The sequence below is a fragment of the Somniosus microcephalus genome, unplaced genomic scaffold (assembly GCF_052327205.1).
Source record: "Somniosus microcephalus isolate GS21.2 unplaced genomic scaffold, FLI_Smic_1.0 unresolved_chr7, whole genome shotgun sequence".
Taxonomy (NCBI): Eukaryota; Metazoa; Chordata; class Chondrichthyes; order Squaliformes; family Somniosidae; genus Somniosus; species Somniosus microcephalus.
Window position 1 is genome coordinate 41,860,627 of NW_028225185.1, and position 23,332 is coordinate 41,883,958.

General features: G+C 51.0%; 1 protein-coding gene across 1 annotated transcript; it reads right to left on the reverse strand.

Annotated features, from left to right (window-relative positions):
* Positions 1-820: 820 nt before the first annotated feature.
* Positions 821-22,732, reverse strand: LOC147086842 (uncharacterized). Its single transcript, XM_085978337.1, has 4 exons — positions 22,657-22,732; positions 22,214-22,336; positions 15,951-16,199; positions 821-1,086 (listed from the first exon to the last, which is right to left on the reverse strand). The coding sequence occupies exons 1-4, from the start codon at positions 22,730-22,732 to the stop codon at positions 821-823; spliced, it is 714 nt and encodes a 237-aa protein (XP_085834463.1).
* Between the last annotated feature and the right edge of the window lie 600 nt (positions 22,733-23,332).

Consider the following 23,332-nt stretch of genomic DNA (forward strand, 5'->3'; position numbering starts at 1 on the left):
GGGTGTGGGGTATATCAGAGTGTTACTGTGAGGGGTGTGGGGTATATCAGAGTGTTACAGTGAGGAGTGTGGGGTATATCAGTGTTACAGTGAGGGGTGTGGGGTATATCAGAGTGTTACAGTGAGGGGTGTGGGGTATATCAGAGTGTTACAGTGAGGGGTGTGGGGTATATCAGAGTGTTACAGTGAGGGGTGTGGAGCATATCAGAGTGTTACAGTGAGGGTTGTGGGGTATATCAGAGTGTTACACTGAGGGGTGTGCGGTATATCAGAGTGTTACAGTGAGGGTTGTGGGGTATATCAGAGTGTTACAGTGAGGGGTGTGGGGTATATCAGAGTGTTACAGTGAGGGGTGTGGGGTATATCAGAGTGTTACAGTGAGAGGTGGGTTATATCAGTGTTACAGTGAGGGGTGTGGGGTGTATCAGTGTTACAGTGAGGGTGTGGGGTATATCAGAGTGTTACAGTGAGGGGTGTGGGGTATATCAGAGTGTTACAGTGAGGGGTGTGGGGTATATCAGAGTGTTACAGTGAGGGGTGTGGGGTATATCAGTGTTACAGTGAGGGGTGTGTGTATATCAGTGTTACAGTGAGGGGTGTGGGTTATATCAGAGTGTTACAGTGAGGGGTGTGGGGTATATCAGAGTGTTACAGTGAGGGGTGTGGGGTATATCAGAGTGTTACAGTGAGGGGTGTGGGGTACATCAGAGTGTTACAGTGAGGAGTGTGCCAAGTGATACACCAAGCTCCGTGTCTCACTGACCTTCCCCTCTTTCCCCCGCCCGCCCCACCCCCAGCGTTAGTCAGCTGAAGCAGTTACTCAGTGATAGCAGAGCTCCGAGATCTCCAGAGCCAATTCCAGGCACTCGCTGGTCTGTTGACAGGCGTCGAAGACGGAGCCGTCCGGGTCGAAGCCGCACCAGCAGTCACAGCCCCTGGCCCTCCCGGCCGGACCGCCGGGCCCCAGGGCCTGGCAGGGGAAGCACAGGCAGCAGCCGAGGGTGTCCAGGCACAGGGCGGGCAATAGCTGGCAGCAGTCCGAGAACTGGCAGAAGAGGCAACTGAGGAGCAGGGTGGCGCAGGGATCTGAGGGGAGTGGCGGGGCGGGAGAGAGAGAAGGACAGGAGAGGAGAGGAAGGGAGCAGCGGACCGGAGAGAGAGAGAAAGAGAGAGAGAGAGGGGGTTAGTGCAGTCAACGCTGACCTCAGCTCCATAACTGAACCACCCTTTCGCTCAACCCCACCCACCCACCTTCTCCCCATCTCCCTCAACCCCACCTACCCACCTTCTCACCATCTCCCCCAACCCCACCCACCCACCTTCTCCCCATATCCCTCAGCCCCACCCACCCACCTTCTCACCATCTCCCCCAACCCCACCCACCCACCTTCTCCCCATCTCCCCCAACCCCACCGACCCACCTTCTCCCCATCTCCCTCAACCCCACCCACCCACCTTCTCCCCATCTCCCTCAACCCCACCCACCCACCTTGTCCCCATATCCCTCAACCCCACCTACCCACCTCCCCATATCTCTCAACCCCACCCACCCACCTTCTCCCCATCTCCCTCAACCCCACCGACCCACCTTCTCCCCATCTCCCCCAACCCCACCCACCTTCTCCCCATCTCCCTCAACCCCACCCATCCACCTTCTCCGCATATCCCCAATCCCACCCACCCACTCCCCATCTCCCCAACCCCACCCACCCACCTTCTCCCCATATCCCTCAACCCCACCCACCCACTCCCCATCTTCCCAACCCCACCCAACCATCTTCTCCCCATATCCCCAACCCCACCCACCCACCTTCTCCCCATATCCCCAACCCCACCCACCCACTCCCCATATCCCTCAACCCCACCCACCCACCTTCTCCCCATATCCCTCAACCCCACTCACCCACTCCCCATCTCCCCAACCCCACCCACCCACCTTCTCCCCATCTCCCCAACCCCACCCACCCACTCCCCATATCCCTCAACCCCACCCACCCACCTTCTCCCCATATCCCCAACCCCACCCACCCACTCCCCATATCCCTCAACCCCACCCACCCACCTTCTCCCCATATCCCTCAACCCCACTCACCCACTCCCCATCTCCCCAACCCCACCCACCCACCTTCTCCCCATCTCCCCAACCCCACCCACCCACTCCCCATATCCCTCAACCCGACCCACCCACCTTCTCCTCATATCCCCAAACCCACCCACCCACTCCCCATCTCCCCCAACACAACCCACCTACCTTCTCCCCATATCCCCAACCCCACCCACCCACCTTCTCCCCATATCCCTCTACCCCACCCACCCACCTTCTCCCCATATCCCTCAACCCCACCTACCCACCTTCTCCCCATATCCCTCAACCCCACCCACCCACTCCCCATCTCCCCAACCCCACCCACCCACTCCCCATCTCCCCAACCCCACCCACCCACCTTCTCCCCATATCCCTCAACCCCACCTACCCACCTTCTCCCCATATCCCTCAACCCTACCCACCCACCTTCTCCCCATCTCCCCCAACCCCACCCACCCACCTTCTCCCCATCTCCCTCAACCCCACCCACCCACCTTCTTCCCATCTCCCCCAACCCCACCCACCCACCTTCTCCCCATGTCCCTCTACCCCACCCACCCACCTTCTCCCCATATCCCTCAACCCCACCCACCCACTCCCCATCTCCCTCAACCCCACCTACCCACCTTCTCCCCATCTCCCCCAACCCCACCCACCCACCTTCTCCCCATCTCCCTCAACCCCACCCACCCACCTTCTCCCCATCTCCCTCAACCCCACCCACCCACTCCCCATCTCCCTCAACCCCACCTACCCACCTTCTCCCCATCTCCCCCAACCCCACCCACCCACCTTCTTCCCATCTCCCCCAACCCCACCCACCCACCTTCTTCCCATCTCCCCCAACCCCACCCACCCACCTTCTCCCCATCTCCCCCAACCCCACCCACCCACCTTCTCCCCATCTCCCCCAACCCCACCCACCCACCTTCTCCCCATCTCCCTCAACCCCACCCACCCACTCCCCATCTTCCTCAACCCCACCTACCCACCTTCTCCCCATCTCCCCCAAACCCACCCACCCACCTTCTCCCTATCTCCCTCAACCCCACCCACCCACCTTCTCCCCATATCCCCAACCCCACCCACCCACCTTCTCTCCATATCCCTCAACCCCACCCACCCACTCCCCATCTCCCCCAACCCCACCCACCCACCTTCTCCCCATATCTCTCAACCCCACCCACCCACCATCTCCCCATCTCCCCCAACCCCAACCACCCACCTTCTCCCCATATCCCTCAACCCCACCCACCCACCTTCTCCCCATATCCCTCAACCCCACCCACCCACCTTCTCCCCATATCGCTCAACACCACCCACCCACCTTCTCCCCATCTCCCTCAACCCCACCCACCCACCTTCTCCCCATATCCCTCAACCCCACCCACCCACCTTCTCCCATCTCCCTCAACACCACCCACCCACCTTCTCCCCATCTCCCTCAACCCCACCCACCCACCTTCTCCACATCTCCCTCAATCCCACCCACCCACCTTCTCCCCATATCCCTCAACCCCACCCACCCACCTTCTCCCCATCTCCCTCAACCCCACCCACGCACCTTCTCCCCATATCCCTCAACCCCACCTACCCACCTTCTCCCCATATCCCTCAACCCACCCACCCACCTTCTCCCCATCTCCCTCAACCCCACCCACCCACCTTCTCCCCATATCTCTCAACCCCACCCACCCACCTTCTCCCTATCTCCCCCAACCCCACCCAACCACCTTCTCCCCATATCCCTCAACCCCACCTACCCACCTTCTCCCCATCTCCCCCAACGCCACTGTGGTGATTATTCTTTATGTTTAGTAAGAAGTATTGTGATTGGTTGTTTGTTTCCTGCCTTGGGATATATGCTGTAATCTCATTGGTAGTTGATGTCATGTGATTTGTGGTGGCCATCTTAAATTCAGTTCTTTCCAGCCTTTAGTTGGGACTGGGTGTTGAAGATGTGCTACCGGATTTTTAAGTTAATAAAGCCTAGATTAGAAAGGCAAATCTATTCTTTATTTCAATTTATTAACTTTATGTCAGAATGGAGCGATATCTTCAACCAGAACGATTCAATGCTGACCCTAATTCTGCAGGAGTGGATGATAAATGGAAACATTGGTATTGTACATTTAAAAACTTTTTGGGCGTGTTGGATCAAGAGTCTCTAAATAAGCTGAATATGCTGATCAACTACATTGCTCTGGATGTGTATATAAGTATATTTTGGACTGTAAAACTTACGAAGTGGCTATTTCTACATTGGAAAAGATTTTTGTTAAACCGAAGAATGAGGTATTTGCACGTCACCTTCTATCTGCCCGTAGGCAGCAGGTGGGAGAATCTTTGGATACTTATTTACAAGCACTTCGGTGCCTTAGTGTTAACTGTAATTATAAGGCCATGACGGCTGAAGAATATAAGGAAGAATCGGTACGGGATGCTTTTATTAATGGATTACTGTCTAGATCAATTCGTCAGCGGGTGTTAGAAAATAAAACTTTGGATCTTAAGAGTGCTTTTGAGCAAGCTTCTACATTGGATGTGGCTCAGAGAAGTTCGGATTCTTATGCTCTTTTTAATCAGCCCGTGACTGTGGTTTCGGCAATTCCGGATGAAAAGGAATTATGTGGACTTAATAGGAGTGGTTTACTAGATTCTGAAACAGTTTCTACTTCAGCGGCTGTTGCCTCTAGGATTCAGAAGTGTTATTTTTGTGGGAACGTCCGGCACCCTCGTCTGAAGTGTCCTGCTCGGGAGGCTGTGTGTAGTAAATGCGGCAAGAGAGGTCATTACGCACGTGTGTGTAAATCATCAGGTTCAATTACCTCCTCTGTGACTATTCAGCCTTTAGATAGGGCGTTTATTGCATCAATTTCTGCTGCATTTGCTCATGGCCTAAACAAAGCTATAGTTACGGCCCAAGTTAATGGGTTGGAAGTGAAGGCCCTTATAGATACGGGCAGTACCGAGAGTTTTATAAGTCTTCAGTTTGCAAAGGAGAAGCATTTGAAAATTTCACCTGTTTCCTATCAGGTGTGTATGGCTCAGACGACTCTCACTTCACAAGTAGCTGGTTGTTGCCTTGTGAAATTGATTCTTCTAGGTAATACGTATACTGATATACGCCTATCTGTTTTGCCTAATCTCTGTGCGGATATTTTGATTGGTCATGATGTGCTTCAGTTACACAAGAGTCTCAGTCTTTCATTTGGAGGGACTAAGCCACCTTTATCTATTTGTGGATTAACCTCTTTATCCATTTCTCCATTATCACTTTTTTCCAATTTGATGCCGGATTGTAAGCCAATTGCTACCAAGTCAAGAAGGTATAGCAGTCAGGATAGAGAATTTATTCATTCTGATGTTCAACGTCTCTTATTGGAAGGAATCATTGAACCTAGTTGTTCGCCTTGGCGGGCACAGGTAGTTGTCACGACTAACGAGAGACATAAGAAACGAATGGTGATAGACTATTCCCAAACTATTAATAGGTATACTCAATTAGATGCGTACCCTTTGCCTAAGATTGATGAGCTTATCAATAAAGTATCTCAGTATAAGGTTTTTAGCACTATTGACCTAAAGAGTGCTTATCATCAGATTCCTATTGTTAAGAAGGATCAACCATATACGGCCTTTGAGGCTGGTGGAAAGCTGTATCAGTTTTGCCGAATACCATTTGGTGTTACTAATGGTGTTGCTTGTTTTCAACGGGCAATGGATGCTTTTATAAGTGATAACTCTCTCTCTGACACCTTTTCATATTTAGATGACATCACGGTGTGTGGCAAATCAAGGGTGGAGCATGATTCTAATTTAGAAAGATTCCTTCAAGCTGCGGAAAAAGTTGGTTTAACTTTCAATAAAGAGAAGTGTACCTTTTCGACCACTGAGGTAAATCTACTGGGGTACATTATCTCGGGAAACAAGATTAAACCAGACCCAGAACGTCTGCGACCATTGATTGATTTACCTTGTCCTACTAATTCTAAGGCTTTGCAACGAGTTGTTGGACTGTTTTCTTACTATTCTAATTGGATTGCAAATTTTTCACAGAAGATCCGGCCTCTTATTCGGGTTACGACATATCCTCTATCATGGGAGGCCAGGACGTGTTTTGATAATTTTAAAAAGGATATCCTTGGAGCAGTTGTGCATTCTATTGATGAGCAGGTTCCTTTTGTGATTGAGACGGACACTTCTGATTTTGCAATTGGGGCTACTCTGAACCAAAATGGAAGACCTGTGGCCTTTTTCTCACGTACCTTGAACAATAGTGAAAAAAGGCATTCTTCAATAGAGAAAGAGGCGTATGCAATAGTAGAAGCACTGCGTAAATGGAGACATTATTTATCGGGGCGACATTTTACGTTGGTAACTGATCAAAAGTCTGTGTCCTTTATGTTTGATGTCAAACATTTTGGAAAGATTAAGAATGATAAAATAATGAGGTGGAGGATTGAGTTGGCATGTTACCATTTTGATATAGTTTATCGTCCGGGGAAGGATAATGTTGCTGCTGATGCGCTGTCGAGGGCTTATTGTTCTGTGATTCACGGAGATACGCTTATTAATCTTCACAATGCCTTATGCCATCCTGGGGTTACGAGGATGATACGCTTCGTACGCAGTAAGAATTTGCCCTTTTCAGTTGAAGACGTCAAGCGGATGACTTCATCATGTTCTATCTGTGCTCGGTGTAAACCGAATTTCTTTAAGCCTCAACGAGCTCATCTTATAAAGGCTACTTCTCCTTTTGAACGTTTGAGCGTCGATTTCAAGGGGCCTCTTCCTTCAACTACTCAAAACCGATATATATTTACTGTTGTGAATGAGTTTTCAAGGTTCCCTTTTGCTTTTCCTTGCGCAGATGTATCAGCTGCTACAGTTATCAAATGTCTGACTCAACTTTTTGTCATCTTTGGGATGCCTGCGTATATCCATTCGGATCAGGGAAGTTCTTTTATGTCTTCCCAGTTGAAGGAATACCTCCAGAGTCGGGGAATTTCTACTAGCAGAACTACCCCGTATAATCCCCAGGGTAATGGACAGTGCAAACGATACAATGGGGTGATCTGGAAGGCAGTTATGTTGGCTTTGACATCCCGGAACCTTAAGAATACACAGTGGGAAATGGTACTGCCTGATGCCCTGCATTCCATTAGATCATTGCTTTCAACGGCTACTAATGTGACCCCCCATGAAAGGCTCTTTAACTATCCGCGGAGATCTACTACGGGATATTCGGTACCTTCATGGCTTACTATGCAGGGACCTGTGCTGCTTCGACGCCATGTTAGATTGTCAAAATATGATCCTTTAGTGGAGGAGGTGGAGCTGTTGGAGGCAAATTCCCAATATGCTCATATTCGATTCCAAGATGGGAAAGAAAGTACCGTTTCAATTAAAGACTTGGCTCCTTGTGGTGGCCAGCCCTCTTCTGAGGATATTAACAATAGTCATGATTCAGATAATGTGGATGCTGTTACAGATACTACGAATATTTCCAATCCGACTGCAGATAATTATACTTCTATTAGTCAGCCCTCGATGGATGTTCATGACCGTCCCAGTTTACCTCCTGATGGGATTTCTAATCCGGAAACCGTTGAAAATCGGGATATGGATAGCCTTCCTGCAGAAGATACTTCTGTGTCTCCTGGTGTGGGAGGGCAAGGAATTTCACCAAGGTTAAGAAGGTCGACATGAACAAGATATCCAGTCGACCGATTGAAAATGGACTTTTAAATTGATAGTAATGTTTTAAAATTGTTGAAATATTATATTGTTTTAGTTGAGAGATCCTTAATACTTATGTGCAATGTTACTATTTGTTGTTGCTCACTTAGTATTGTGTCATGTTGAATAGTTTTATTTTGTCTGTGCATAGTTTTAGTTGTAAATAATTAATTATAAATTGTAAAGGTTATTTAGGTTGGAGTATATTTTAAAAGGAGGGGTGAATGTGGTGATTATTCTTTATGTTTAGTAAGAAGTATTGTGATTGGTTGTTTGTTTCCTGCCTTGGGATATATGCTGTAATCTCATTGGTAGTTGATGTCATGTGATTTGTGGTGGCCATCTTAAATTCAGTTCTTTCCAGCCTTTAGTTGGGACTGGGTGTTGAAGACGTGCTACCGGATTTTTAAGTTAATAAAGCCTAGATTAGAAAGGCAAATCTATTCTTTATTTCACCCACCCACCCACCTTCTCCCCATATCTCTCAACCCCACCCACCCACCTTCTCCCCATATCCCTCAACCCCACCCACCCACCTTCTCCCCATCTCCCCCAACCCCACCCACCCACCTTCTCCCCATCTCCCTCAACCCCACCCACCCACTCCCCATCTCCCTCAACCCCACCTACCCACCTTCTCCCCATCTCCCCCAACCCCACCCACCCACCTTCTCCCCATCTCCCCCAACCCCACCCACCCACCTTCTCCCCATCTCCCTCAACCCCACCCACCCACTCCCCATCTCCCTCAACCCCACCTACCCACCTTCTCCCCATCTCCCCCAACCCCACCCACCCACCTTCTCCCCATCTCCCTCAACACAACCCACCCACCTTCTCCCCATATCCCCAACCCCACCCACCCACCTTCTCTCCATATCCCTCAACCCCACCCACCCACTCCCCATCTCCCCCAACCCCACCCACCCACCTTCTCCCCATATCTCTCAACCCCACCCACCCACCATCTCCCCATCTCCCCCAACCCCACCCACCCACCTTCTCCCCATATCCCTGAACCCCACCCACCCACCTTCTCCCCATCTCCCCCAACCCCACCCACCCACCTTCTCCCCATATCCCTCAACCCCACCCACCCACCTTCTCCCCATATCCCTCAACCCCACCCACCCACCTTCTCCCCATCTCCCCCAACCCCACCCACCCACCTTCTCCCCATATCCCTCAACCCCACCCACCCACCTTCTCCCCATATCCCTCAACCCCACCCACCCACCTTCTCCCCATATCCCTCAGCCCCACCTTCGCCCCATGCCCTTCAATTCCACCTCTCCCTCTTCGAAAACCCGTCTAATTGTCCTTTGACCCCCCCCCGCACTTCAACATCCTTCATTGTAACCCAACTCAATTTCCCTTCGTTCCCCGCCCTCACAGGACCTGCCTCCTCACTCCCAGTTCCCTCGCATTTAACCTGAGACACCCCCACAGGAATTGAACCTCTGACCTCAGTGAATCATCTACTAGGATCAGGTTAAGAAATCCGTCCTCACAATACTGAAAACATCCGTTCCGTCCCCTCCATCTTCTCTCATAGAAACATAGAAGATAGGAGCAGGAGTCGGCCATTCGGCCCCTCGAGCCTGCTCCGCCATTCAATGAGATCATGGCTGATCATCCAAAGTCAGTACCCTGTCCCTGCTTTCTCTCCATACCCCTTGATCACTTTAGCTTTAAGAAATATATCTAACTCCTTCTTGAATATATTTAATGAATTGGCCTCAACTGCCTTCTGTGGTAGAGAATTCCACAGGTTCACCACTCTCTGGGTGAAGAAATTCCTCCTCATCTCAGTCCTAAATGGCTTACCCCTTATCCTTAGACTGTGACCCCTGGTTCTGGACTCCCCGACCATCGGGAACATCCTTCCTGCATCTAGCCTGTCTAGTCCTGTTAGAATGTTATAAGTTTCGATGAGATCCCCTCTCATTCTTCTAAACTCCAGCGAATATAAGCCCAATCGACCCAATCTCTCTTCATACGTCATTCCTGCCATCCCAGGTATCAGTCTGGTGAATCTTCGCTGCACTCCCTCCATGGCAAGAACATCCTTCCTCAGATAAGGCGACCAAAACTGCACACAATACTCAAGATGTGGTCTCACCAAGGCCCTGTACAACTGCAGCAAGACATCCTTGTTCCTGTACTCGAATCCTCTCACTATGAAGGCCAACATACCATTTGCTTTCTTAACCGCCTGCTGCACCTGCATGCTTACCTTTTGTTTCTTAATCTGTCCTATTACCATCTCATCTCGCCTTGAATATCTCTTAATGTCTCTTTACTTTTCACAAACCTTCCCTTTTCTTCTTTCATCCCCTCCCCCATTTCCCCGCCCCCAAACTTGCTTTTTAATCTGTTTCATTTCCTGCTTTTCTTTCTCAGTTCTGACGAAGGGTCTTCGACCTGAAACGTTGGCTCTGTTTCTCTCTCCACGGATGTAGCCCTGGCCTGCTGAGTTTTTCCAGCGTTTTCTGTTGTTATTTCTGTCACCCAGTAACCCCGGCCCCCAGTGCCCGTACGGCCTTCTTGCGAGAAGTCGTAAAGGACACCACCCTTGACCTTTCCCTAACGCTTGACCCTTCGGCAATGCAGGGAAGACAAAGAACACATTGCGATGAAAGTACAGAAATGAACAACAACGTGCATTTATTTAGCGCCTTTAACGTAGTAAAACGTTCCCAAGGCGCTTCACAGGAGCGTAAATCAGGCAAAATTTGACCCTGAGCCACATGAGGAGATATTAGGACAGGTGACCAAAAGCTTGGTCAAAGAGGTCGGTTTTAAGGAGCGTCTTAAAGGAGGAGAGAGAGGCGGAGAGGTTTAGGGAGGGAATTCCCGAGCTGGGGGGGCCTGGCGCGGTCGCCACTGGTGGAGTGATGGAAATCGGGGGATGCGCAAGAGGCCAGAATCGGAGGAGTGCGGAGATCTCAGAGGGTTGTAGGGGCTGGAGGAGGTAACAGAGCTAGGGAGGGAGGGGGGGCAAGGAGACCATGGAGGGATTTGAACACGAGGACGGTGAATTTTAAAATCGGGGGCGTTGCCGGACCGGGAGCCAGTGTAGGTCAGCGACCACATGCGGGGGGTGATGGGTGAACGGGACTGGGTGCGAGTTAGGACACGGGGGCAGCGGAGTTTTAGATGAGCTGATGGTTACGGAGGGTGGAAGGTGCGAGGCCGGCCGGCAGAGCGTCAGAATAGTCGGAGTCTGGAGGCGACCAAGGCATGGATGAGGGTTTCAGCAGCGGATGAGCTGAGGCAAGGGAGGCGGAGACGGCCCGCGCTGAAACTGGCCCCCGAACCCAGCTACCTCCTCCCAGAACCTCGTGCTCCGTGGGAACCGTGCAGAGGGAGCCTGGGAATCTGCGTTGAGCCCCCTGCACTGGTCTCGGGAACTAAGCCACAAAAGTGAGAGTCCGCCAGATGACGAACAGGCCCCTGAATAAACCTCGGTTACCTGGCAACGATTCTTTCCTGCCCGAGGCCCAAGGCCCAGGCTTCCTCTCCCGCAGATGTGCTCCAGGTTCAGGAAAACGAAAAACGTTTCTTTCTGTTACAAGTGTATCCCCAACAGGTGTTACGAGAAAGAACCGGCGGGTGTGGGTGTGGGGGGCGGGGAGAGAAAGTAAGTTGTAAATACTTTACACAAGCTGCCGGCATACTTTCCATTGTCTGTCAGAAACAGTCCGAAGGTCAGCCTTACTCCCAGTGAGAAGACAATGGTGAGAATCTCAATCTCGTTGAGTCTCGGCTAGCTGAGCCTTGACCTCGTGCATATTTGCTGTAAGACACAGGGATGCTTTCCCCCGCACAGGTCCCTCAGGGCTTTCTTCCTGTCTATTGTCTCTCACATTCAACTCCTCTCTCTGAGGGAGAGGACACTGAGAGACACCCGTCAGTGTACAGATATCTCCCTGAGGGAGAGGGACTGAGAGACACCAATCAGTGTACAGATATCTCCCTGAGGGAGAGGGACTGAGAGACACCAATCAGTGTACAGATATCTCCCTGAGGGAGAGGGACTGAGAGACACCAGTCAGTGTACAGATATCTCCCTGAGAGAGAGGGGACTGAGAGACACCCGTCAGTGTACAGATATCTCCCTGAGGGAGAGGGACTGAGAGACACCAGTCAGTGTACAGATATCTCCCTGAGAGAGAGGGACTGAGAGACACCAATCAGTGTACAGATATCTCCCTGAGGGAGAGGGACTGAGAGACACCAGTCAGTGTACAGATATCTCCCTGAGGGAGAGGGGACTGAGAGACACCCGTCAGTGTACAGATATCTCCCTGAGGGAGAGGGACTGAGAGACACCAGTCAGTGTACAGATATCTCCCTGAGGGAGAGGGACTGAGAGACACCAATCAGTGTACAGATATCTCCCTGAGGGAGAGGGGACTGAGATACACCAGTCAGTGTACAGATATCTCCCTGAGAGAGAGGGGACTGAGAGACACCAGTCAGTGTACAGATATCTCCCTGAGAGAGAGGGGACTGAGATACACCAGTCAGTGTACAGATATCTCCCTGAGAGAGAGGGGACTGAGAGACACCAATCAGTGTACAGATATCTCCCTGAGGGAGAGGGACTGAGAGACACCAGTCAGTGTACAGATATCTCCCTGAGAGAGAGGGGACTGAGATACACCAGTCAGTGTACAGATATCTCCCTGAGAGAGAGGGGACTGAGAGACACCAGTCAGTGTACAGGTATCTCCCTGAGAGAGAGGGGACTGAGAGACACCAGTCAGTATACAGATATCTCCCTGAGAGAGGGACTGAGAGACACCAGTCAGTGTACAGATATCTCCCTGAGGGAGAGGGACTGAGAGGCACCAGTCAGTGTACAGATATCTCCCTGAGACAGATGGACTGAGAGACACCAGTCAGTGTACAGATATCTCCCTGAGACAGAGGGACTGAGAGACACCAGTCAGTGTACAGATATCTCCCTGAGGGAGAGGAGACTGAGAGACACCAGTCAGTGTACAGCTATCTCCCTGAGGGAGAGGGACTGAGAGACACCAGTCAGTGTACAGATATCTCGCTGAGAGAGAGGGGACTGAGAGACACCAGTCAGTGTACAGGTATCTCCCTGAGAGAGAGGGGACTGAGAGACACCAGTCAGTGTATAGATATCTCCCTGAGGGGGAGAGGGGAGTGAGAGACACCAGTCAGTGTACAGATATCTCCCTGAGAGAGAGGGGACTGAGAGACACCAGTCAGTGTACAGATATCTCCCTGAGGGAGAGGAACTGAGAGACACCAGTCAGTGTACAGGTATCTCCCTGAGAGAGAGGGACTGAGAGACACCAGTCAGTGTACAGATATCTCCCTGAGGGAGAGGGGACGGAGAGACACCAGTCAGTGTACAGATATCTCCCTGAGGGAGAGGGGACTGAGAGACACCAGTCAGTGTACAGATATCTCCCTGAGGGAGAGGGGACGGAGAGACACCAGTCAGTGTACAGATATCTCCCTGAGGGAGAGGGGATTGAGAGACACCAGTCAGTGTACAGATATCTCCCTGAGAGAGAGGGACTGAGAGACACCAGTCAGTGTACAGATATCTCCCTGAGAGAGAGGGGATTGAGAGACACCAGTCAGTGTACAGATATCTCCCTGAGAGAGAGGGACTGGGAGACGCCAGTCAGTGTACAGATATCTCCCTGAGAGAGAGGGACTGAGAGACACCAGTCAGTGTACAGATATCTCCCTGAGGGAGAGGGACTGAGAGACACCAGTCAGTGTACAGATATCTCCCTGAGAGAGAGGGGACTGAGAGACACCAGTCAGTGTACAGGTATCTCCCTGAGAGAGAGGGGACTGAGAGACACCAGTCAGTATACAGATATCTCCCTGAGAGAGGGACTGAGAGACACCAGTCAGTGTACAGATATCTCCCTGAGGGAGAGGGACTGAGAGGCACCAGTCAGTGTACAGATATCTCCCTGAGACAGATGGACTGAGAGACACCAGTCAGTGTACAGATATCTCCCTGAGACAGAGGGACTGAGAGACACCAGTCAGTGTACAGATATCTCCCTGAGGGAGAGGAGACTGAGAGACACCAGTCAGTGTACAGCTATCTCCCTGAGGGAGAGGGACTGAGAGACACCAGTCAGTGTACAGATATCTCCCTGAGAGAGAGGGACTGAGAGACACTATTCAGTGTACAGATATCTCGCTGAGAGAGAGGGGACTGAGAGACACCAGTCAGTGTACAGGTATCTCCCTGAGAGAGAGGGGACTGAGAGACACCAGTCAGTGTATAGATATCTCCCTGAGGGGGAGAGGGGAGTGAGAGACACCAGTCAGTGTACAGATATCTCCCTGAGAGAGAGGGGACTGAGAGACACCAGTCAGTGTACAGATATCTCCCTGAGGGAGAGGAACTGAGAGACACCAGTCAGTGTACAGGTATCTCCCTGAGAGAGAGGGACTGAGAGACACCAGTCAGTGTACAGATATCTCCCTGAGGGAGAGGGGACGGAGAGACACCAGTCAGTGTACAGATATCTCCCTGAGGGAGAGGGGACTGAGAGACACCAGTCAGTGTACAGATATCTCCCTGAGGGAGAGGGGACGGAGAGACACCAGTCAGTGTACAGATATCTCCCTGAGGGAGAGGGGATTGAGAGACACCAGTCAGTGTACAGATATCTCCCTGAGAGAGAGGGACTGAGAGACACCAGTCAGTGTACAGATATCTCCCTGAGAGAGAGGGGATTGAGAGACACCAGTCAGTGTACAGATATCTCCCTGAGAGAGAGGGACTGAGAGACGCCAGTCAGTGTACAGATATCTCCCTGAGAGAGAGGGACTGAGAGACACCAGTCAGTGTACAGATATCTCCCTGAGGGAGAGGGGATTGAGAGACACCAGTCAGTGTACAGATATCTCCCTGAGAGAGAGGGACTGAGAGACACCAGTCAGTTTACAGATATCTCCCTGAGAGAGAGGGGATTGAGAGACACCAGTCAGTGTACAGATATCTCCCTGAGGGAGAGGGAGTGAGACACCAGTTCGTACAGATATCTCCCTGAGAGAGCGGGACTGAGAGACACCAGTCAGTGTACAGATATCTCCCTGAGGGAGAGGGACTGAGAGACACCAGTCAGTGTACAGATGTCTCCCTGGGGGAGAGAGGGGACTGAGAGACACCAGTCAGTGTACAGATATCTCCCTGAGAGAGAGGGACTGAGAGACACCAGTCAGTGTACAGATGTCTCCCTGGGGGAGAGAGGGGACTGAGAGACACCAGTCAGTGTACAGATATCTCCCTGAGAGAGAGGGACTGAGAGACACCAGTCAGTGTACAGATATCTCCCTGAGAGACAGGGGACTGAGAGACACCAGTCAGTGTACAGATATCTCCCTGAGGGAGAGAGGGGACTGAGAGACACCAGTCAGTGTACAGATAGCTCCCTGAGGGAGAGGGACTGAGAGACACCAGTCAGTGTACAGATGTCTCCCTGGGGGAGAGGGACTGAGAGACACCAGTCAGTGTACAGATATCTCCCTGAGGGAGAGAGGGGACTGAGAGACACCAGTCAGTGTACAGATATCTCCCTGAGGGAGAGGGACTGAGAGACACCAGTCAGTGTACAGATGTCTCCCTGGGGGAGAGAGGGGACTGAGAGACACCAGTCAGTGTACAGATGTCTCCCTGGGGGAGAGAGGGGACTGAGACACCAGGAGAAAGGAATAGAAGGATATGGTGATGGGGTGAGATGAAGAGGGGCGGGAGGAGGCTCGTGTGGAGCAGAAACACCGGCACGGAGCAGAGGGGCCGAATGGTCGGTTTCTTCCCTGCAAAATTCTAATTCCACAGACCCCCTGAGCCAAACCTCTGATCCCATTAATTCACAACACAGCCATTTAACCCGGCTCCCTTCATTCTGTCCCTTACCCAATCCTCACTCCAGGCCAATACAATTGCCTTTGCAGTAGCCAAATTTTTTTTTAACAAGAAGACTCTCATGTGGCACTTTATCAAGTGCCTTCTGTTAACCACACGTGCCAGCCTTGTAGGTACCGTGTCCCCCTCGGCTCCCGGTTTCACCGTAGGGCAGCGGCGAGCGCGGGGCAGGTTACTCACCGTCGCCGGCAGGGGGCGGCAGCTGGGAGGCCGCTGACTTGTAGCTGTCTCTGGTGCAGACGGAGGCGGTCGAGCCCAGACGCGTCTTCTCAGGCCGGGCGCCCGGCGACTTGCGGACGGGCGGCGGCGGCGGCGGCGGCGGACCAGGGCAGCTGCTGGTGGCGGCACCGCCGTTGGCGTAGAGGGATGCCGCCCGCTTCGGCCCAGTGTCGCTCGGGCCTGGGCCTGCTGGCTGAGGTCGGGAGGTGTCTGCACATCAATGGAGAGGGAAGAGCGCAGAGAGAGAGAGGGAGAGAGAGGCGGAGAGTTCGATATCAGTCACAAGCGCATCGAGTATGGGCATCAAACACTCCCAGGGCAGGTACAGCACGGGTTAGATACAGAGTAAAGCTCCCTCTACACTGTCCCATCAAACACTCCCAGGGCAGGTACAGCACGGGTTAGATACAGAGTAAAGCTCCCTCTACACTGTCCCATCAAACACTCCCAGGGCAGGTACAGCATGGGTTAGATACAGAGTAAAGCTCCCTCTACACTGTCCCATCAAAAACGCCCAGGGCAGGTACAGCACGGGTTAGATACAGAGTAATGCTGCCTCTACACTGTCCAATCAAACACTCCCAGGGCAGGTACAGCATGGGTTAGATACAAAGTAAAGCTCCCTCTACACTGTCCCATCAAACGCTCCCAGGGCAGGTACAGCACAGGTTAGTTACAGAGTAAAGCTCCCTCTACACTGTCCCATCAAACGCTCCCAGGGCAGGTACAGCACGGGTTAGTTACAGAGTAAAGCTCCCTCTACACTGTCCCCATCAAACACTCCCAGGGCCGGGACAGCACGGGTTAGATACAGAGTAAAGCTCCCTCCACACTGTCCCATCAAACACGCCCAGGGCAGGTACAGCACGGGTTAGATACAGAGTAAAGCTCCCTCTACACTGTCCCCATCAAACACTCCCAGGGCAGGTACAGCACGGGTTAGATACAGAGTAAAGCTCCCTCTACACTGTCCCATCAAACACTCCCAGGGCAGGTACAGCACGGGTTAGATACAGAGTAAAGCTCCCTCTACACTGTCCCCATCAAACACTCCCAGGGCAGGTACAGCACGGGTTAGATACAGAGTAAAGCTCCCTCTACACTGTCCCATCAAACACTCCCAGGGCAGGTACAGCACGGGTTAGATACAGAGTAAAGCTCCCTCTACACTGCCCCATCAAACACTCCCAGGGCAGCTACAGCACGAGTTAGATACAGAGTAAAGCTCCCTCTCCACTGTCCCATCAAACACTCCCAGGGCAGGTACAGCACGGGTTAGATACAGAGTAAAGCTCCCTCTACACTGTCCCGTCAAACACTCAATTCAATTCAATTCAATTCAAATCGCTTTATTGGCATGATAAGGTACATCTTATGTTGCCAAAGCATCAAAATACATTTATGGTTGAACACATAAACGCAGTTCTATTCATACAGTGTATAAACAGGTATATCCCTGAGTGTATAAATATACATTTGCATTGTTTATATATACTCTTTCCTTAGTTTACTGGTTGTCCCTCTGTTCATGGCAAGCTGTAACATAGTGTGCCGCCAGTGTTACACAGCTTCTCTCCTCCCCCAGTAGGAATGGGAGTTTTTGGTTGTCATTCAGATTTCTGAATTCAGGGCATATTTGTGAGAATTTTTGGTAGAAATTCTCCCTGATGCCCTGATATTTTCCACAGGCTGTGAGGAAGTGCATCTCTGTCTCCACTACTCCCTGACTGCAGTGAGAGCATATCCTGTCTTCTCTTGGCAGCCTGGTCTGCCTGTGTCTGCCTTTTTCGATCGCTAGGCTATGTTCGCTAAGTCTGTACCTTGCCAAGGTTCTTCTCAGTTTGTTATCCTTTACCATGGTCAGGTAATCAGCTATGTTGTATTGTCTGTTTAGGGCCAAGTAGCAAATGAGTTTGCTTTGGGTTTTTGTTGTTTCTGCCCAATATGTCAGATATTTTTCCTTTTGCTTAGCTACGATTGTGTTGGGTCGAATTCTTTGTGTTACCCTGTCACTGTCCTGGGGCTGGTTATTGTTAGTATTGTTAGTGGTTATTTCACTGAGTCCCAGGACTAGTTGACTGAGGGTATTCTTTTTTATGGTCAGCTCTTGGCATTTCAGGGCGTCGTAGTGATAGCATTGGGGGTTGCTCATTTGTAGGTGATTCCAAAATTTGGTGGCTCTTTTTTGGATAGTGATTATTAATGGATATTGGCCTAGTTCCGCCCTGCATGCATTGTTTACTGTTTTCCTTTGAGTCCGGAGGATACTTTTACAGAATTCTGCATGTAGGATCTCAATTGGGTGATTGTCCCATTTTGCCATAGAGTGCAATTGGTTCAATTACTGATTTGAAAATTTTGAGCCAAATGCTAATTGGGATTTCTATTTGGATTGATTTTTTGATGGCATAGAAAGCCCTTCTTGCTTTCTCTTTCAGTTCATTCACAGCCAGTTTGAAGTTTCCTGTAGAACTGATTTTTAAGCCCAAGTATGTGTAGTTAGTGGTTTGTTCAATTTTGGTTGTTCCTACTGTGAAATTTATTTTGGGTCCCTGATATTTGGATCTTTGCTGGAACACAAGGACTTTGGTTTTTTGGGGATTTATTGTCAGGGCCCAAGTCTGGCAGTACGACTCCAGCAGGTCCAGGTTCTGCTGTAGACCCTCTTTAGTTGGTGACAGCAGAACCAGGTCGTCTGCATAGAGGAGGAATTTAACCTTGGATTCATATAGGGTGAGGCCGGGTGATGTAGATTGTTCAAGTAGTTTTGCCAATCCATTTATGTAAATATTAAAGAGTGTCGGTGAGATTGGCGAGCCCTGCGTCACCCCCCGTCCCTGTGGGAAGTATTTTGTTTGTTTGTCTCCAATTTTAACTGCACATTTGTTGTTTGTATACATTGATTTAATTGCATCATATGTTTTCCCTCCTACCCCGCTTTCGATAAGTTTCAGGAATAAACCGTCATGCCAGATGGAGTCAGGGCAGGTACAGCACGGGTTAGATACAGAGTAAAGCTCCCTCTACACTGTCCCATCAAACACTCCCAGGGCAGGTACAGCACGGGTTAGATACAGAGTAAAGCTTCCTCTACACTGTCCCAATCAAACACTCCCAGGGCTGAAAATCCTCCCTCAAACAACACCACAAACAAATTAGTTGGAGATTCACTACACTGGGATCTTGCTGTGTGAAAAATGGTTGCTGCCTCTGGCTACAAAAACTGCAGTGATTGTACTTTGAAGTATTTTGTTGGGCGAGCAAGACTTGGGCAGGATAAGGTGCTGTTTAACTGCAATTCTGTCTCGCTGCAAGGAGCACTGATTGATCCCAGTACAGGACGTGTGGGATTTCCATCATTTCAACCTCAGCAAGTAAGGTTTAATGGGACATGAAAGGCCACACACCGGAATGAGTGCAGGCACTTGTCTATTTAGCATCAGTCTGCGTAAGAGCCCTGTCTTCAGTCTCTGTCTGATCCTCGCTCCCTCTCGCGCGCACTCCTTCCCTCCGTCCGTGCGTGTCTCGCGCACGCCGTGGACGATCCCGGGGGGCGAATTTTGCGCGGGGCGCCGGCGCGATGATCGGGCAGCTTTGGATCGGCCACCCACTGTGCGCCGCGCCTGGTATTCCGTTCCACCGCAGTCTCTGAGATTTCTAACCCTCCCCCTTGACTTTGAGCGGGTGGTGGCGAGTGAAAGGGCTTGGCTGGAAAGGAGCGTGGGGAGAGAAGGTAAACGGGTTTCAGACTCACTGCCGCATGATTCTCGCCATCGTACAAAGTCAAGGTGGAATTACTTCGAGTTTTACTGCACGGAAAAAGGCCATTCAGCCCAACGAGTCCATGCCGGTGTTTCTGCTCCACACGAGCCTCCTCCCGCCCCTCTTCATCTTCCTCTCTCTCTCTCTCTGTCTCTCTGTCTCTCACACACAGTCTCTCTCTCTCTCTCTCTGTCTCTCTGTCTCTCTCTCTCTCTGTCTCTCTCTCTCTCTCTCTGTCTCTCTCTGTCTCTCTCTCTGTCTCTCTCTCTCTCTCTCTGTCTCTCTCTCTCTCTCTCTCTCTCTCTCTCTCTCTCTGTCTCTCTCTCTCTCACACACACAGTCTCTCTCTCTGTCTCTCTCTCTCTCTCTGTCTCTCTCTCTCTGTCTCTCTCTCTCTCTCTCTGTCTCTCTCTCTCTGTCTCTCTCTGTCTCTCTCTCTCTGTCTCTCTCTCACACAGTCTCTCTGTCTCTCTCTCTCTCTGTCTCTCTCTGTCTCTCTCTCACACATTCTCTCTCTCTCTGTCTCTCTCTCATACATTCTCTCTCTCTCTCTCTCTCTGTCTCACACACACTCTCCTCTGTCTCTCTCACACCTTCACGCTCTCTCTGTGTCTCTCTGTCTCTCTCACATTCTCTCTCTCTGTCTCTCTCTCTCTGTCTCTCTCTCTCACACATTCTCTCTCTCTCTGTCTCTCTCTCTCTCTCTCTCTCTCTCTCTGTCTCTCTGTCTCTCTCTCTCACACATTCTCTCTCTCTGTCTCTCTCTCTCTCTCTCTGTGTCTCTCTGTCTCTCTCTCGCACACATTCTCTCTCTCTGTCTCTCTCTCTCTCTGTCTCTCTCTCTCTCTCTGTCTCTCTGTCTCTCTCTCACACACATTCTCTCTCTCTCTTTCTCTCTCTCACACATTCTCCCTCTCTCTCTGTGTCTCTCACACACTCTCTCTCTCTGTCTCTCTCGCTCACACATTCTCTCTCTCTCTCACACATATTCTCTCTCTCTCTTTCTCTCTCACACACTCTCTCTCTCTCTGTCTCTCACACACACTCTTCTCTGTCTCTCTCACACATTCTCAATTCAATTCAAATGCTTTATTGGCATGAAAGTTTACAGAGAACCATATTGCCAAAGCTTACATAGCAAAAAGGTACAGTTTTCCAACATTCTGTAGGTGTCAATCGATTTGACATTTGTTGGGTACATACAATATTACTTTTAAACAATATTAATTTTAAACAGTCTTTCTACTTCATTTGGTACGTTCAATATTAATTTTAAACAGTCTTACTTTTAAACAGTCCTCAGGTTGTGACATGTTGTTACATATTTGGCCCCAAGGTATGGTCTGTCTCCTTCTCCTAGGACTAATCTCAATTTTGACAGATCATCCAATTCCTTGAAATCTGGGGTTGTTTGGCTTAGCTTGTTGAATAATATGTTTCTTGATGTGTTGAATTTTTCGCATTTTAGGAGGAAATGCATTTCTGTTTCAACCTCGCCAGCCAGACATTGATCGCATATTCTATTCTCTCTAGGCTGCCAGGATTTCTTGTATCTGCCTTTTTCAATTTCCAGTTGGTGGTCGCTTAGTCTGTACCTGGTGAGGGTCTGTCTCTGTTTTGTGTCTCTGATGGTCGTGAGGTAGTCTGCCAGTTTATATTCTCTTTTTAGGGCCCGGTAACATTCTAATCTGCTTTGGCTTTCGGTTATTTTGTTCCAATGTTCCAGGTAGGTTTCTTTGCATTTTTTAATGATTTGGTTCACTCGGATTGGTGTTTGGACGGCTGTTTTGGTCTGGGGCTGGTCAGGGTCCGGCTGAGTACTTAGTTTCAGTAGCAGCTGACTCAGGGGACTCTTTTCTGGGTTTAGCTCTTGGGTCTGAAAGGCTTTGAAATGAAGGGTGTCTGGGGAGCTAGATTTGAGGTGATTTAGGAAGTTTAGTGCTCACACATTCTCTCTCTCTCTCTGTCTCTCACACACACTCTTCTCTGTCTCTCTCACACATTCTCTCTCTCTCTCTGTCTCTCTCTCTCTCTCTGTCTCTCTCTTTCTGTCTCTCTGTCTCTCTCTCTCTCACACTCTCTCCTCTCTATCACTCACACATTCTCTCTCTCTCTCTCTCTCTCTCTCTCTGTCTCTCTATCACTCTCACACTCTCTCTCTGTCTCTCACACGCTCTCAGCTACGACATCAATCGCGGTGGAATACCCCCACCCCCTCCCCGCCACCCCCCCCCCCGCCGTCACCCACTGCCTGCGCTCACGCCCGAGGACTGGCAATGTGGGCGAGGTAGCGGTGGGGAGTTCAGTCCTCGCAGAGCCTGCACCCCGGCGAGCCGCACCAAGCCCCCCTCCCCCTCCCCCCCCGCTCCCCCCCCACACACACAGAGCAGGAAAGGCCCAGGCTCCACCCAGGGCCTGCGCTGGGTGGGCCTCCCTCGGCCCGGTGCGCGGGTGCCTTTTACCTGGTTGCGTTTCCGAAGCTGGTCCTCCTTGACTTGGAATGAGATGGGAGCTTTCGTTGGCACTGAACTCATCCCCGGTGAGGGAGCGCTGACTGTCGGACGAGTAACTGTCTCCGCTCCTGTCTGCTTGGCGAAAGAGAGGAAGAAAAAACAGGGGCGCTCAAACCAACGGCTTTGACATGAATCAACTGAGTGGCCTGCGGGTGGCGCTGTCCAGGGAGAGTATAAATACTCGGGCATGGGCCCAGCTTGCGCAGGACATTCTTAACAGGAACTAGTGAAGGACAGAGCTAGACCTCCATGTTGTAAAACAGTTGATTAAAGCTTTGTTTAACGCTTAGACCGAGTGCCTAGTAGTTTTCTTACCTCAGGATTCATCGTGACGAGCGTCGCCAACTCGGCTTCGAACCTATTCCTGGAGCTTTCCTCACTTGACCTCTCACCTCCGACCCCCCTTCGCGCTCTCCCCGCCTTCCCACAGCCAATCGGATTAGCCAACGCACTCTTCGGCGACCCCATTGGGCGATCCTTGACTCTCAGTCAATCGGACCATTTCCGCACCCCCCCCCACCCCCCCCCCCACATTCCCAATATTAATAAACTGAATCATAGAAACTTATGACAAGGAGGGAGGCCATTTGGCCCATCTTCTCCGTGCCGGCTGACAAAGAGCGATCCCAGCCGTGATCTTATTGAATGGCGGAGCAGGCTCGAGGGGCCGTATGGCCTCCCCCTGTTCCTATTTCTTATGTTCCTAATCCCACTTTCCAGCTCTCGGTCCGTAGCCCTGTAGGTTACGGCACTTCGAGTGCATATCCAAGGGCTTTTTACTTGGCAACTAGAGCGGGTCAGAGGCTGGGTATTCTGAGGCGAGTGTCTCACCTCCTGACTCCCCAAAGCCTTTCCACCATCTACAAGGCACAAGTCAGGAGTGTGATGGAATACTCTCCACTTGCCTGGATGAGTTGCAGCTCCAACAACACTCGAGAAGCTCGACACCATCCAGGACAAAGCAGCCCGCTTGATCGGCACCCCGTCCACCACCTTAAACATTCACTCCCTCCACCACCGGCGCACCGTGGCTGCAGTGTGGACCATCTACAAGATGCACTGCAGGAA

Excerpts from the sequence above, each read along its gene's own strand:
- LOC147086842 (XM_085978337.1), bottom strand. The coding sequence starts at position 22,732 with ATGGGGTCGCCGAAGAGTGCGTTGGCTAATCCGATTGGCTGTGGGAAG. Across the intron at positions 16,200-22,213 it reads AGCTTCGGAAACGCAACCAG|ACACCTCCCGACCTCAGCCA; the intron begins GTAAAAGGCACC and ends ATTGATGTGCAG. Across the intron at positions 1,087-15,950 it reads GCCGCCCCCTGCCGGCGACG|ATCCCTGCGCCACCCTGCTC; the intron begins GTGAGTAACCTG and ends CACTCCCCTCAG.